The 17141-nt window shown below is 43.2% G+C and overlaps 2 protein-coding genes across 3 annotated transcripts in view; both read left to right on the top strand.

Annotated features, from left to right (window-relative positions):
* The window catches only part of LOC139176099 (antigen WC1.1-like), a 61401-nt gene extending 46117 nt beyond the window's left edge, over window positions 1–15284 (top strand). For both annotated transcript variants that reach the window (XM_070788635.1, XM_070788634.1), the window contains 10 exons: window positions 2314–2406; window positions 2483–2797; window positions 3919–4233; window positions 11188–11229; window positions 11317–11631; window positions 11882–11914; window positions 12462–12599; window positions 12986–13075; window positions 13950–14087; window positions 14993–15284. In XM_070788635.1, coding sequence (XP_070644736.1) covers window positions 2314–2406; window positions 2483–2797; window positions 3919–4233; window positions 11188–11229; window positions 11317–11631; window positions 11882–11914; window positions 12462–12599; window positions 12986–13075; window positions 13950–14087; window positions 14993–15138 — 1625 coding nt within the window. In that variant the 3' untranslated portion in view covers window positions 15139–15284. The remainder of the gene's footprint in view (window positions 1–2313; window positions 2407–2482; window positions 2798–3918; window positions 4234–11187; window positions 11230–11316; window positions 11632–11881; window positions 11915–12461; window positions 12600–12985; window positions 13076–13949; window positions 14088–14992) is intronic.
* LOC139182962 (antigen WC1.1-like) overlaps window positions 1–17141 on the top strand; it is a gene marked incomplete in the record, with an annotated part of 771738 nt that overhangs the window by 677146 nt on the left and 77451 nt on the right.

Genomic DNA, 17141 nt, shown 5'->3' with positions numbered 1-17141 from the left:
ACAACAAAAAAATAGGACCTAATTAAACTTAAAAGCTTTTACATATCAAAGGAAACCATAAACAGAACAAAAAGACAACTCTCAGAATGGGAGAAAATATTTGCAAATGAAGTAATTAACAAGGGATTAATCTTCAAAATACACAAACAACTCAATATCAACAAACCAAACAATCCAATGAAAAGATGGGAAAAAGGCCTAAATAGACATTTTTTCCAGACATACAGATGGCTAACAAATACAACATTACTAACTATTAGAGAGATGCAAGTCAAAACTACAGGCAGGTAATACTTCACACCAGTTAGAATGTCTATCATTAAAAAAAATCCACAAATAAATGCTGGAGAGGATGTGCAGAAAAGGGAATCCTCCTACATATGAATATGTAAATTGGTAGAACTACTGTGGGTTGCCATGCCCTCCTGCAGGGGACATTCCAACCCAAGGATCAAAGCCAGGTCTCCCGCATTGCAGGCGGATTCTTTACTGTCTGAGCCACCAGACTCAGAAGCCCTACACTATTGATACTAAGTACAAAATAGATATTGCTTGGAGAATCCCATAGACATGGAGCCCGATGGGCTACAATCCAGAGTCAGACACTACTGAAGTGTCTTAGCATGCATGCACACATAAATAGATATATAATAACTTTTTTTATAGCACAGGGAACTCTACTCAGTGTTCTGTGGTGACCTAAATAGGAAGTAAATCCAAGAAAGAGGGGATATGTCTTTAAATATATAAATAGATAGATAGATAGAGTTGTTGTTGTTTAGTCACTGCGTTGTGTCTGACTCTTCTGTGACCTCATGGACTGCCATGCTCCTTTGTCCATAGGATTTCTCAGGCAAGAATACTGGAGTGGATTGCCATTTTTTTCTCCAAAGGCTCTTCCCAACCCGGGGATGGAACTCCAGTCTCCTTTTTGACAGGCAGGTTCTTCACCACTGAGTCACCTGGGAAGCCCATATGTATATGTATAACTTACTAAATTTGCTGTACAGCAGAAGCTACCATAGCATTGTAAAGCAATTATACTCAAAAATTAATAAATGAAATAAAATAAATTATTTGTCAGGTAACTTTAAGAGCCAAATACCCTGGGAAATTTTTTAATGTTTCTTTTTGCTCTGGTTTTCCATGAGATGTCTTTTATATAAGTATTTTTTAAATCACAAACATTGTAGATAAATAATTGTACAACTTCTTCAGAAAGGCTTTTGTTTTGCTTCTATTTAGGGGTAGATTAAGCTCAACATTCAGAAAACTAAGATCATGGCATCTGGTCCCATCACTTCATGGGAAATAGATGGGGAAACAGGGGAAACAGTGTCAGACTTTAGTTTGGGGGGCTCCAAAACACGGCAGATGGTGATTGCAGCCATGAAATTAAAAGATGCTTACTCCTTGGAAAGAGGGTTATGACCAACCTAGATAGCATATTCAAAAGCAGAGACATTACTTTGCCAACAAAGGTTCATCTAGTCAAGGCTATGGTTTTTCCAGTAGTCATGTATCGGTGTGAAGAAAGCTGAGCGCTAAAGAATTGATGCTTTTGAACTGTGGTGTTGGAGAAGACTCTTGAGAGTCCCTTGGACTGCAAGGAGATCCAACAAGTCCATTCTAAAGGAGATCAGTCCTGGGTGTTCTTTGGAAGGAATGATGCTAAAGCTGAAACTCCAGTACTTTGGCCACCTCTTGCGAAGAGTTGACTTATTGGAGAAGACTCTGATGCTGGGAGGGATTGGGGGCAAGAGGAGAAGGGGATGACAGAGGATTAGATGGCTGGATGGCATCACAGACTCGATGGATGTGAGTTTGAGTGAACTCTGGGAGTTGGTGAGGACAGGGAGGCCTGGCGTGCTGCAATTCATGGGGTCGCAAAGAGTTGGACATGACTGAGCGACTGAACTGAACTGAATTGAAGGATAGAACAACTTGTTTAACTCATTCTTAGGGCAAAGCTTGGCTTAAAACAGGAATCGTGCCATTGTCAGGACCAGGGCTCTTCATGGAGAAAGGGAACACGAAGATTATGGTAACTTTACCAGTATGTTCCAGCTTTCATCTCAGCTCCATCACTAGGTCATTATTTATTTTTTTTTCTTTTGAACTTTTTACTTTGTCTTGGGGTATAGCCGATTAACAACGTTGTTATGGTTTCAGGTGAACAGCCAGGGACTCGGCCACACACATACATGTATCCATTTTCCCCCAAACTTCCCTCCCCTCCTAAAAATTATTTAGTTTAACTGACTTTCCTGTTCTTTAACCCTCTCAACCCTCTAATCATGGCTGTTTCTTCAGGAAACCAGACCCTGGTGCTGCCCCAGTGCGATGACTTTGTGTCTGAACCAGCAGGATTTGCGGCCTCAGAGGAGAGCGCCCCCTACTGCTCAGGTGAGTGTCGCACAGGACAGAAGACCCTTCTCATTCCCTAGGTCAATGCCCCATTGTCCCATTTCTGTCTCCTCAGACAGCAGGCAGCTCCGCTTGGTGGACGGGGGCGGTCACTGCGCCGGGAGAGTGGAGATCCTTGACCAGGGCTCCTGGGGCACCATCTGTGATGACGGCTGGGACCTGGACGATGCCCACGTGGTGTGCAGGCAGCTGGGCTGTGGAGAAGCCCTCAATGCCACGGGGTCTGCTCACTTTGGGGCAGGATCAGGGCCCATCTGGCTGGATGACCTGAACTGTGCTGGAAATGAGTCCCAGGTGTGGACGTGCCCTTCCCAGGGCTGGGGGCGGCACGACTGCAGACACAAGGAGGATGCTGGGGTCATCTGCTCAGGTCTGTGCTGCACACTGTCCACAGTTTGGGGGAGAGGTGGGGCCCAGGAGGACGGGGGTCTGAGCCTTGAGGGAGAGATGCTGAAAGGACCAGAGAAGGAGGCTTCCTCCCATGAAGCCTGTGTTTCCAACAGAGGTGAAGACGAGGTGCTTTCACTGCCTCCTGCAGCAGCTGAGATTCTGGTCCTTTCTTCTCAGTAGTGTTTCCTGGCAGAGTCTTTTGTCACAATTTTTCTTGAAATCAGGGCTCACCCTTCTGGTACATATAGTAGAGACGTCTTAAAGCCACTGTGCTAGTTTTTGCTTGTTCTATAACAAATTGCTACATTGTTAATGGTTTAAAACAACATATTTATTTCCTTACACTTCTGTAGCATAGATGTCCAGCAGGGATCTCACTGGAATGTGATAAAAGTTTCAGCAGGGCCACATCACTTCTGAGCCTCTGGGAAAGAATCTGTTTCCTGTCTTTTCAAGCTTCTAGAAACCACCTGCCTTCCTTCACTCATAACCCCATTCTGTTCATCATCAGACCAGCAATGCTCCACCTCTCTAACCATTATCCATATTCACATCTCCCTCTAACCAGAACGAGGAAAAGGATTCCACTTTAAAGGACAGTGAGTCTAAGAATGTGATTAGACCGTGCTCAGGTGGTTAATCTGCCGTATTTCAGGTTACTCTTAGCATCCAAAGGACCATACCGTAATCACATATGTAAAGTCCCTTTTGCCAGATAAGGAAACATAGATACGGGTTCCATGTAGACATCTGTGGGTCCATTACTCTATCTGCCTCCACACTGTCCACATCACATCCCTTTCATACACTCTTTTAGATGTTTTGTCAGGAAGCAGGAGTCAGCTCCCTCTCCCTGCAGGTGTCCAGGTTGGTCTTCCTCTCAGTTCATATCCACTACATCATGGTGGTAGAAATATTTAGAAAGACAGACACAAATGGACAAAGTCAGGTGAAAAGGAGACAAGTTTCACTCTGGTCATCTAATGGATTTGCTTCCTCAGCTGGGTCACAGATGAATGTTCACAATTTTGGGGAGAGAGGAAAACCCAGAGCACTGAGTGCGGTGCTCACTGTGTCCTGTCTCCTCTCTTTCGATCTTAGAGTTCCTGGCCCTCAGGATGGTGAGCGAGGACCAGCAGTGTGCTGGGTGGCTGGAAGTTTTCTACAACGGGACCTGGGGCAGTGTCTGCCGCAGCCCCATGGATGATGTCACCGTGTCCATCATCTGCAGACAGCTTGGCTGTGGGGACAGTGGAAGTCTCAACTCCTCTGTTGGTCTCAGGGAAGGTTCTAGACCACGTTGGGTAGATTTAATTCAGTGTCGGAAAACGGATACCTCTCTCTGGCAGTGTCCTTCTGGCCCATGGAAATACAGTTCCTGCTCTCCAAAGGAGGAAGCCTACATCTCATGTGCAGGTGACTTATGTCTGTTTCTGTGTCTGTCCCAACCCTGTAGGATGTTGTTAGTGAGATTTGATATTTTAAAATCTAAGTGATGGGTTTAAGTTGAGTTTATAAAATGAAGTTTGGATGGAGCTTATTTAATCTACATGTTCCAAACTGCCTTATGATCCAGCAATCCCACTGCTGGGCATACATACTGAGGAAACCAGAAGGGAAAGAGACACGTGTACCCCAATGTTCATCGCAGCACTGTTTATAATAGCCAGGACATGGAAGCAACCTAGATGCCCATCAGCAGATGAATGGATAAGAAAGCTGTGGTACATATACACAATGGAGTATTACTCAGCCATTAAAAAGAATACATTTGAATCAGTTCTAATGAGATGGATAAAACTGGAACCTATTATACAGAGTGAAGTAAGCCAGAAAGAAAAACACCAATACAGTATACTAACACATATATATGGAATTTAGAAAGATGGTAACAATAACCCTGTGTACGAGACAGCAAAAGAGACACCAATGTATAGATCAGTCTTATGGACTCTGTGGGAGAGGGAGAGGGTGGGGAGATTTGGGAGAATAGCATTGAAACATGTATAATATCATGCGTGAAACGAGTCGCCAGTCCAGGTTCGATGCACGGTACTGGATGCTTGGGGCTGGTGCACTGGGACGACCCAGAGGGAGGGCAGGGGAGGGAGGAGGGAGGAGGGTTCAGGATGGGGAACACAGGAACACGGGTATACCTGTGGCAGATTCATTTCGATATTTGGCAAAACTAATACAAAATTGTAAAGTTTAAAAATAAAATAAAAGTTAAAAAAAATTTTTAACTGATATAATTGATACAACATTATATTTTTTGCTGTGTACAACATAATGCTTATATATTTGTGTGTATTGATAAATGATCACTACAGTAAGTCTAGTTATATCTCTATATATGGATCCATATATATAGATCCATATATATAGTTAAAAATTTTTCTTACATGATGAGAATGTTTAAGATGTATTTTCTTGCCCTCCTTCAAATAAACAATACAGTATTCACCATGCTGTATGTTATATCTCTTCACCCATTAATTTTATAATTCAAATTTATACCTTTTGATTACCTTTGCCCACACCAAATCCCCCACCTCTGGCAGCCACCAACTACTCAGCATCTCTGAACTTGCTTTTTGTTTTAATATGACACATATAAATGAGATTATATGGTATTTTTCTTTCTCTGTCTGATTTGTTTCACTTAGCATAATGCCCTTGAGATCCATCCATGTTGTTGAAACTGGCAAGATTTTCTTCTTTTTTTATGGGTGGATATAAGTCTATACTACATTTTATTTATCCATTCATCAGTGAAAACTTACATTGTTTGACTCACAGATATTGCTATAAAATACTAAAAGGTAATACTGTTAAAGTGCTGCAGTCAATACATCAGCAAATTTGGAAGATTCAGCAGTGGCCACTGGACTGGAGAAGGTCAGTTTTCGTTTCAATCTCAAAGAAGGGCAATGTCAATGAATGGTCAAACTACCTCACAATTGTGCTCATTTCACATGCTAGCACGGTTATGCTCAAAGTCTTTCAAGCTAGGCTTCAGCAGTAAGTGAACTGAGAACTTCCGAGATGTACAAGCTGGATTTAGAAAAGGCAGAGAAACCAGAGATCAAACTGCCAACATTTGTTGGATCATAGAGTAAGCCAGAGAATTCCAGAAAAACATCTGCTTCATTGGCTACATAAAGCCTTTGACCATGTGGATCACAATGAACTGTGGAAAATTCTTAAAGAGATGAGAATACCAGGGCACCTTACCTGCCTCCTGAGAAACCTGTATGCAGATCAAAAAGCAGCAGTTGGAACTGGACATGAAACAACCGACTGGTTCCAAATTGAGAAAAGAGTTCATCAAGGCTGTATATTGTCAGCCTGTTTATTTAACTTGTATGCAGAGAACATCATAGGAAATGCCAGGCTGGATGAATCACAAGCTGGAATCAAGATTGCTGTGAGAAATATCAGCAACCTCAGATACACAGATGATACCACTCTAATGGCAGAAAGCGAAGAGGAACTAAAGAGCCTCTCATTGAGTGTGAAAGAGGAGAGTGAAAAAGCTGGCTTACAGCTCAACATTCTAAAACCTAAGATCATTAGCACTTCATGGCAAATAAAAGGGGAAAAAGTGTAAACAGTGACAGATTTTCTTTTCCTGGACTCCCAAATCACTGCTGATGGTGACTGCAGCCATGAGATTAAAAGAGGCTTGTTCCTCTGTGACAAACCTAGACAGAGTATTAAAAAGCAGAGACATCGCTTTGCTGACAAAGGTCCATATGGTCAAAGCTATATTTTTTCCAGTAGTCAAGTCTGGACATGAGAACCGGGCTATAGAAGAAGCTAAAAAGAGTTGATTCTTTTGAATTGTGGTGCTTCAATGCTGCAATTGAATTGAGAGTCCTTTGGGCAGCAAGGAGATCAAACCAATCAATCCTAAAGGAAATCAACCCTGAATAGTCATTGGAAGGAATGATGCTGAAGCTGAAGCTCCAATACTTTGGCCACATGATGAGAAGAGCTGACTCATTGGAAAAGACCCTGATGCTGGGAAAGATTGAAGGCAAAAGAAGAAGGGGGCCACAGAGGATGAGATAGTTAGATAGCATCACCAGTTCAGTGGACATGAATTTGAGCAAACTTTGGGAGTTAGTGAAGGACAGAGGAGCCTGGCACGCTGCAGTCCATGGGGTTGCAAAGAGTCAGACACAACCTAGCAACTGAACATATGTTGCTGCAGTGAACATTGGGTTTTCAAGTTAGTGTTTTTGTTTCCTTCAGATAAATACCTCAAAGTGAAATTCATAAATCATATGGCAGTTCTATTTTTAATTTTTGATGCACCTCAATACTATTTCCATAGGGGCTGCATCAACTTACATTCCCTCTAACTGTGCAAAAGCTTTCCTGTCTCTTCACATTCTCCTCAACTCCTGTTATTTCTTCTTTTTGATAAAAGCCTTTCTAGAGGATATGAGGTCTTCTCATTGTGGTTTTGATTTGTATTTTCTGATGATTAATAGTGTTGAGCATGTTTTCATGTACCTATTGGCAAGTTGTATGTATAGTTCAAAAAAATGTCTATTCAGGTTCTCTGCCCATTTAAAAAAAATCAGACTGTTTGTTTTTTGCTACTGAGTTGTATGAGTTCCTTGTGTATTTTGGATAATAATCCTTACCGGAGATATAATATGCAAATATTTTCTCCAATTCCATTCGTTGCTTTTTCACTTTGTTGATGGTTTCCTTAATTGGACAGAAGCTTTTTAGCCTTATGCCATCACAACTGCTTGCTTTTACTCTTGTTCCCTTTGCTTTTGGTGTCAAATCCAAAAAATCATCACAAAGACTGGTGTTAAGGATTTTATTTTCTATTTTTTTCCTGTAGAAATTTTATGGCTTCAGGACTTGTGATCAAGTCTTTAATCTATTTTGAGTTAAATTTTGTGAATGGTGTAAGATAGTGGTCCAGTTTCATTTTTTGTGTGTGGCTGTCCAGTTTTCCCAATATCATTTACTGAAAAAACTCTCCTTTTCCCACTGTATATTCTTGGCTTCTTTGTCAAAAATTAATTGACCATAGAAATGAGGGTTTATTTATGGACTCTCTATTTTGTTCCATTGATCTCTGTGCACATTTTTATACCAATGACATACTGTTTTGATTAATATAGCTTTGTAATATAGTTTGAAATCAGGAAGCACGACACCTCTAGCTTTGTTATTCTTTGTCAAGATTGCTTTGGTATTGAGTGTCTTGTGGTTCCATGCAAATTTTAGGATTGTTTCTTCAGTATCTGTGAAAATTTTCATTGGAATTTTGATAAGGACTGCAGTGAATCTGTAGATGCTTTGGGTAGTATGGGCATATTAATAATATTAGATCTTCCAGTCCATGAGCACAGAATATCTTTCTCTTTATTTGAGTCATCTTCAGTATCTTTCATCAGTGTGTTTATATTTTTCAGTGTACAGGTCTTTCACCTCCTTGGTTAAATTTATTCCTAGATATTTTATTCATTTTAATTCAAATGTAAGTAGAATTGTTTTCTCAGATTCTTTTATAGCAGTTTGTTGTTAGTGTAAAGAAATGCATATGATTCATTTTGATATATGGCAAAACCAATACAATATTGTAAAGTTAAATAAAATAAAATTAAAAAAAAAGATAAATGGAAAAAAAGAGAAATGCCTATGATTTTTGTATACAGATTTTTCTTCTACAACTTTACTGAGTGTATTAGTTCTCATATTTTTGCTGAAGTCTTTAGTGTTTTCTACATTTAATATCATGTAAGGGGGTTTCTTTCCTCATGACTCTGATGGTAAAGAATCTGTCTACAATGCAAGAGACCCGGGTTCAGTCCCTGGGTCAGGAAGATCCCCTGGAGGAGGGAATGGCAACTCACTCCAGTATTCTTGCCTGGAGAATCCCAGTGGACAGAGGAGCCTGGCAGGCTGCAGTCCTTGGGGTTGTAAAGAGTCAGACACGACTGAGCGACTAACACTTTCACTTTTCAATCTGCAAATAGTGTCAGTTTTGCCTCTTCCTTTCAGATTTGGATATCTTGAGTTTCTTTATATTGCCTGATGGATCTGTATAGGACTACCAAAACTAAGTTGAATAAAAGTGGTGAGACTAGATATTTTTGTCTTGTGTCTAATTTCAGAGGAAAAGCTTTTAGTTTTTTACAGTCAAGTATGATGTTAGCTGTGTACTTTTCATATGGCCTTAATTATGTTGAGATGCAATCCTTCTATACCTACTTTGTAAAAGAGTTTTTACTGTAAGTGGATGTTGAATTTGTCAAACACTTTTTCTGTATCCTTTGAGGATATGATTTTTACCTTCATTTTGTTTATTTGGTGTATCACATTGATTAATTTGTGAATGTTGAACTATCCTTGTATCCTTGGAACAAATATCACTTGATCATGGTATATGATTCTTGTAGTGTATTGTCAAATTCAGTTTTCTAATATTTTGTTGATGATTTTTGCACCTGTACTTATCAGAGTATTAGCCCGTAATTTTCTTTTCTCATGGTGTCCTTATCTGGCTTTGGTATCAGACTGATGTTAACTTCATAAAATGAATTTGGAAGTGATCTTTTCTTCTGTTTTTGAAAGAGTTTGAGAAGGCTCCACCACTAAATACTGTTACATTGGGAACTGAGATTTCAGCAGTAAATTTTGAATGAAATAAATAAATGTTGGAGAAGGCGACAAATAGTTAAACCATAGCACCTTATTCTTTCAACATTTGTCTCTCTGTTTCTCTTTCTCCTTCCCTCCCCCTCCCCCTCCACAAACACACATACCCCATTCAGGTACACCTTGAATGGTATGGTGGATGTTGCCAGAAACCCATAGCTAAGAGAATGTGGAATCAGATACTTCAAAAGCAAAGGCTCACTCCCTTCCTTGCCTCTTTTTGCTCATCTCTTTGTCTTTTTCATTTGAAGGCCAAAGAGGCATTAAACTGTGAGACCTTTTATTGATGACATTTTTCCTACAATTAAACCCTGTGAATTGAGAGGTGGTAAAATCTTTGACCATGAAAATGAGCAAGCCGCTCACAGAGGTCCTGCCATCGTTTTCTCAGAGGTTCTCTGCATAGAATGGGTAGGAGTTTTGATAGGATGATCTGGAAAGAATATATAAACATTGATACTTTATGACAGGTACTATTTACCCTTCTGTTTTTTTGAATTTCTACTTCTCTCAGCTTCAATTCTTTTATATATATTTTCAGTCTTTTGTTTATTATTTCTGCATCTTCTCAATACAAATTGTTCTCAGTAGGCTTTTTTTAACTATTGCAAAAATTTCTGGCTTACTCAGTGTGTACATTTATGTGTCCATATGTCTTCTCAGAATTCTACTAAGTCTTTCCTGTATACTTTCTTTTTAAGTGATCCCTAACCAAAACTATGGGCTTTTCTGGTGGCTCAGACAGCAAAGAAACTGCCTGCAGTGTGGGAGACCTGGGTTTGATCCCTGGGTAGGGAGGATCCAGTGGAGAAGTGAATAGCAATCCACTCCAGCATGTTTGTTTGGAAAATCCTATGGACAGAGGAGCCTGGTGGGCTGCATTCCATAGGGTCGCAAAGAGTTGGATAAGACTGAGTGACTAACACACACACACACACATAACCAACACTACATTGTGGAGCAATTTCTTCCAATTAAAAATAAATTTAGAAAAGAGAGTTTCCTTTTACAACAGTAGTCTTCACTTGCACACTTGTCACACTGAATAATAGGTAAGAGTAGTTTATAATCTATCTAATAATTTTCCATTAAAATTGTGTACATGAGATTTTGAATATAAATTGACTCTGTGCTTCTGGACTGATTATTTTTAATATGAACTATTATCATAGACTGTTACCATTAATTTATATTTGGTTTACTATTTCACTGATTAGTATGAATTTAAAAAAAGAAATTTTATTTCACTAAATTTTATTTGTCTATTCATTCATTTCATAAATATTTATCAAGCCCCTATCTAGGTATTTTGAAATGGTTTTCCATAGATATTTGTTGAATGAGTGCATACAATGTGCAGGCACTCTCCTAATAGAAGAAACATGGCACATATAAGATATACAAGGTCCTTCTTCTAATGGAACTTTCATTCAGAGGGGAGTGTGTACATTCGTAGATGTCTGTGTTTATATTTGCTGTGGGGTGTGAAGACTGATAAACAAGTAAATATTTAAAGTAATTTCAGCTGGTGATCAGATGCAGTGAATGTTTCAGCCCAGGAGATAATGAGCCTGTGTTTTCACATGTCATTTGCACTGAGCCATGGATCTTAGATAATCTTATGTGGGCACAGGAACACCCTCAGCTATTCCTGATCCACTGTTTCCCTGTTGTGTGCAGGAAGAAGACCCAAGAGCTGTCCAACTGCTGCCCCTTGCACAGGTACGTCATCCTACCCCCTCCCCTGTGGCTCCCAAGGGCTCCTTCCTCCCACCAGAGGAGTCACAGGAGGGGCTGCTGCCTTTTCAGACAGAGAGAAGCTCCGGCTCAGGGGAGGAGACAGCAAGTGCTCAGGGCGGGTGGAGGTCTGGCACAGCGGAACTTGGGGCACCGTGTGCGATGACTCCTGGAGCCTGGCAGAGGCCGAGGTGGTGTGTCAGCAGCTGGGCTGTGGCCAGGCCCTGGAAGCCCTGAGATCTGCAGCATTTGGCCCTGGGAATGGGAGCATCTGGCTGGATGAGGTGCGGTGTGGGGGCCGGGAGTCTTCCCTGTGGGACTGTGCTGCAGAACCCTGGGGGCAGACCGACTGCAAGCACGAGGAGGATGCTGGTGTGAGGTGCTCTGGTGAGTGAGGGGCTCGGGGTCTGGCCTGGGTGAGCTGGGGCAGCGCAGGGGCACTGGGCTGGGTCGGGCGTGGTGGGGATTTTTTGTTCAGACATCCCGGGTGCTGGGGCTCTGATCTAGGATGAGGGAGCTGGGAGGACTGGACACTGATGTTGTGCAGACTGAGGGGTGATTTCAGGCTCAGGATGGAAAAGGTTTGCCCCGCGTTCTGGTCAATTTTTCTTCCCCACACTACTGTTTTTCTCTTTAGGTGTAAGGACAACATTGCCCACGACTACAGCAGGTACTGTGATCCATCCACAGGCAGGAGAGAATACTCAGATACTGGGGACCTGTTCTGTGGGCTCTCTGACAACTCAGAAGAGGAAAGAGTCTGAGAAGCCGTGGCTGTTGGGGAGGAGCCAGGGCATTACACTGGGGAAATCCCCTGCCTTGATGTCCAGGGTCAAATGTTCTCATGCCCGGGGTAGATGAAAGTCTGGTTTCCATGTTGTAGAATCTAAGGATCTCCCACCTGGCCTTGAGTGTTGCTCCTCATCAGAGAGGTGCAGGTCCCTGGACTGTTTGATGCTCTGTCTCCTGAAGCACAAGGAGAGGGGATGAGCTGCATCCTCAGAGGCTGTCTCGGCAGGGCAGCTCCCTGGCAATACCCATGTCTGCCTCGGGGCCACACTGGCCAGGGTGGAGTTGACTTGTCTCAGGACGAGACTCAAGGGAACCCTGACACTGTCTGAGGCTGAGACGCCATTGTCCGGAGCTCCGGAACATGCTGACACAGAGATTTCTCTGTGTCCAAGACTATCTCCAGCCCTTTTTCCTGTTCTCCTTAGGGACCAGAACAACCTCAAATTCTCTCCCTGGCATCTTCTCCCTGCCTGGGATCCTCTGCCTTATCCTGGGGGCCCTTCTCTTCCTGGTCCTCGTCATCCTGATGACTCAGCTGCTCAGATGGAGAGCAGAGCGCAGAGGTGGGCTGCAGGGGGAACTGGGGATCAGGGAGAGTGTGTGGAGGCAGGAGATGGGGCAGGTATAAAGAGGGGAACCTGGGCCAGGTACTGTTCTGAGTTGCAGACTCCATGTGCTCCGTGCTGAGCTCTAAGGGCTGAGTAGACAGAGGTTCTTAGGACTGGGGTGTGAACTCTCATAAGTCATGGCCTCTCCTGTGAGACCAGACAGAGTTGGCCCTGAGCTGTAATCAGGGTCAGACGAGGGGAGAGGTGCTGACATGATGCATGGGGTAGGAGATGATGCTGAGGTCCTGGCAGCCCCCATGTGAGCACCAGGGAGATGAAGGTGGGCTGGCTGGATCGGGGTATCTGGGGAAGCTTCTCTGACCTGCTGGGGGATCTCTCAGCCTTATCCAGCTATGAAGATGCTCTTGCTGAAGCTGTGTATGAGGAGCTCGATTACCTTCTGACCCAGAAGGAAGGTCTGGGCAGCCCAGGTGAGTGTCTCTGTCTGTCCTCCTGGGATCTCTGGTTGTCACCACCCACTGGCTGTGCACATCTTCTCAGCATCTGCAGACCCCATGTGTGCCCCAGGCTCACAGAAGACGGCTCCTCCAAAGAGGCAGGATGGCCTCTCAGAGCCCCGTGACCTCCCAGCCTCTGTCTACACTGCAGAAGCCAGGCTTGTCCATTCTCAGCCTTAACACAGGTCCCGTGGGTGTGGGGAGGAAAAATTCTGTGTGTTGTGTGATGTTTGTCTCCACATGAGGCTTCCTGTCAGATTTCTCACTGAGTAAACTGCCATATTACACCAGGGATGGTGAGGACAACAGTGACTACAGATCCGCCTCAGGAAATAGAGGTGGACCTGACTCGGCTGGGTCTGGGGAGGAGAGTTTCCCTCATAGAGAGGAGATTTAAGGGGAATGGTTTTCCTTTGATGGACCAGAGGCATCCCTTGTGTCCAGATGGGGTTCGTCCTTCTCCTTCTCTGGCTGTTCTGTGATGTGTCACATTGGGACTGGTCTCTCTGTGTCCAGAATCACCACAGGCATACAATGTTTTAAAAAAATAACATCTGTAAAACACAATTTTTCAAAGTACTTTAGCAATGCTCAGTGGTGGAAGAGTTGCTTTGAGATATGTAGTTTCCACCAGAAAATATTAAGATATGTAAAATCATGTTTTGGCTTATGGACACATCAAAATGAAACATGGTCTTAGAGAAAAAAGTCTTTTGAAACAAGGAGTGACTGGTGCCTCTATTCAGAAACTCAGAAACTCTGGGTCAGAAGGTATCTTAGGTATTCCCCAGACCAACCCACTTACTGTGGTTTCATCCACTCCCTTGTCTGCTCTTGGAACCCCCAGATCAGAGGGCTGATGTCCCTGATGAAAATTACGATGATGCTGAAGAAGTACCAGTGCCTGGAACTCCTTCTGCCTCTCAGGGGAACGAGGAGGAAGTATCCCCAGAGAAGGAGAATAGGGTGAGGTCCTCTCAGACAGGTGAGTGGGGTCAGTTGATCTCCTGCAATCTTTCTATCTGAAAAGAGTGAATTTGTGCTCCTCAATGCTCAGCCTCCCTAGAGATCCAAAATATAAGTAATCTCATATATTTGGTAGCATCATCTTGACCATGTGCCATATTTAATGCTGTCAGACTCCTTGCAAGGAGTGAGGAATCACTCTGCTTTTGGGATTTATGTCTCCATAATGTGACATAAACTTATCACTTTGTGATATACTTGCATGAAGATTTATAGATTACGGAATCTCCTGGTGGTCCAGAGGTTAGGATTCTGCACTTTCACTGCTAGGGCCTAGGTTCAACCGTGGTCAAGGAACTAAGATCCCACAAGCATGTGTCATGGCCGAAAGAGAAACTTATCGATTAATTGAGCATACCCCACTCCAGTACTCTTGCCTGGAAAATCCCATGGATGTAGGAGACTGGTAGGCTGCAGTCCATGGGATCGCTAAGAGTCAGACATGACTTAGCGACTTTACTTTCACTTTTCACTTTGATGCATTGGAGAAGGAAATGGCAACCCACTCCAGTGTTCTTGCCTGGAGAATCCCAGGGACTGGGGAGCCTGGTGGGCTGTCGTCAATGGGGCATCTCCTTGGTATTGTGTTGCCTGGAAGCAGGTCTCCCAGAGCTCCTGAGCACAGATCTCCTGTGATGCAGGATTTCCCCAACACTGAGGCCCAGGAGACCACATGCACTGGATCTGAGAGGACAGCTGGGATCCATCCTCACTGGAACTCATGTGAAATAGCCTGAGCCTCCCTCCCCATACCTGGGTCCCAGGGATGCTTTGTCACAAGCACTTGCTTGACTCCCTTCCACCAGAGGGTTCTGTCCCATCCTCCTGTCTCAGTTCTAGTCAAACTTCTCTTTTCTATTTCAGGCTCTTGTCTGAACTTCTCCAGAGAGGCAGCTGATCCTGGGGAAGGAGAAGAGAGCTTCTGGCTGCTCCAGGGGAAGAAAGAGGATGCTGGGTACGATGATGTTGAACTCAGTGCCCTGGGAACATCCCCAGTGACTTTCTCGTGATGCTGTATTAACTAGGAGATGAAGCCTCAGATATTCTAATTGCCTGTATTTCAGTAGAGTAGTGCTGACCTGTAATAGTGCCATATGAAAATTGCTCAAAATGAAATATTCTGAATAAATTAACTTTTTGCTGTGCTGTTAACTTAGCAAGCTCCATGTCAAATACTTTTAGAAGATTGGTCCTCAAATGCCATCTTTCTCAAAGGAAATGCAAGTGAGTGAGCTGACCTGCTTTCTCACCTGTCTTAGAGGCTAATGAGGGCATGCTCACAAGTGCTCCAGGTCACTCTTATTTAGAAAAGGATGTAAACTTGGTCTACATTCTCACACTCCTTCCTAACAAGATGAACTCATGGAAAAACAAAACAAAACAGTTCTAAACACCTCTGAGATGTCACATCACCAGTTTGTAACTTGTTCTGGGACACCAGACTGGGTGTGAGTTTCAAAGTGGAAGGTTGGCTGGTGGAAGAGAATGGATACAGCTTTCCTTATCCTGCCTCAATATTCACAGGCCAATTAAAAATCTAACTGAACATAACTACCTCTTCCTTTTCCATCTCTCATTTATTCCTTTAGTATATACAGACACCTCTTTGCTCGTATCCCATGTCTGTTTGATTATCCAATCCTTATAAATCCATTCTTTCTTCTCCATCTCTTCTTACTATTTGTTTAGGATGTTGCTATTTCTTCTCTCTTCAAGGATCTCTCCTTCTAAGTGAATTATATCAGTTCATATATATCTTCAAGTTGATGGAAGGCAAATTGGTGCTCACCCACACCCTATATTCAGATGGGACAAGAGGGCAAGAAAGTGGAGACCTAGGCAGAGGGGATCCAGAAGAATGGATGTATATAGAAAGATCAGGAACATTTGGCTATTTATATTTCAGAGATATGGATGGAGGCATCTGACATGACTGATCTCTTAGAGGAAGAATTTCAGACCAAGGGGATTCTTTGAAAACATCTGTGTTTCAGATGTTTCAAGATTGCCTAAACAGTGTCAGACTTTATTTTTTTGGGCTCCAAAATCACTGCAGATGGTGATTGCAGCCATGAAATTAAAAGACGCTTACTCCTTGGAAGGAAGGTTATGACCAACCTAGATAGCATATTCAAAAGCAGAGATATTACTTTGCCAGCAAAGGTCCGTCTAGTCAAGGCTATGGTTTTTCCAGTGTTCATGTATGGATGTGAGAGTTGGACTGTGAAGAAAGCTGAGTGGTGAAGAATTGATGCTTTTGAACTATGGTGTTGGAGAAGACTCTTGAGAGTCCCTTGGGCTGCAAGGAGATTCAACTAGTCCATCCTAAAGGAGATCAGTCCTGGGTGTTCATTGGAGGGACTGATGCTGAAGCTGAAACTCCAATACTTTGGCCACTTGATGTGAAGAGTTGACTCATTGGAAAAGTCCCTGATGCTGGGAATGATTGGGGGCAGGAGGAGAAGGGGACAAAAGAGGTTGAGATGGCTTGATGACATCACCGACTCAATGGACATGAGTTTGGGTGAACACTGGGAGTTGGTGATGGACAGGGAGGCCTGGCATGCTGTGATTCATGGGGTCACAAAGAGTGGGACACGACTGAGTGACTGAACTGAACTGAACTGAAAATGTAATTGTGATCCTGCTGTGACTCCTCAGTGTAGAGAGAGCTGGCATGAAGAAGTGACAAAGTAAAGATTATGTTTACACAACACTACTCCCGCAACACCCCCTCCTCCCCACCCACACCCCCGGCCAATTTCATTGTGGACATGTGGAGAAGCTGCTGAACTAATATAAAACCTGAGAGTGCTGCCCTGGTTGTGAGCTGGATCCACCCAGTTACTTGGCTGATGACTCTGGATGGTTTCTAGGGCTCCAACCTACACTCACGCTTGCAGTCTTCATAGTTCTAGGCTGTGCTTGGGGATGGGAAGAAGCCCAGGGCTTCTTCCAGGGCAGCTCACATGGCTATTCACTTGGGAAGTGATGAAATAGATGACATATGATG

Source organism: Bos indicus, chromosome 5 (assembly GCF_029378745.1).
Source record: "Bos indicus isolate NIAB-ARS_2022 breed Sahiwal x Tharparkar chromosome 5, NIAB-ARS_B.indTharparkar_mat_pri_1.0, whole genome shotgun sequence".
NCBI classification, from domain to species: Eukaryota; Metazoa; Chordata; class Mammalia; order Artiodactyla; family Bovidae; genus Bos; species Bos indicus.
The sequence above is the reverse complement of the archived record's forward strand: the minus strand, read 5'-3'. Positions and strand labels throughout refer to the sequence as shown.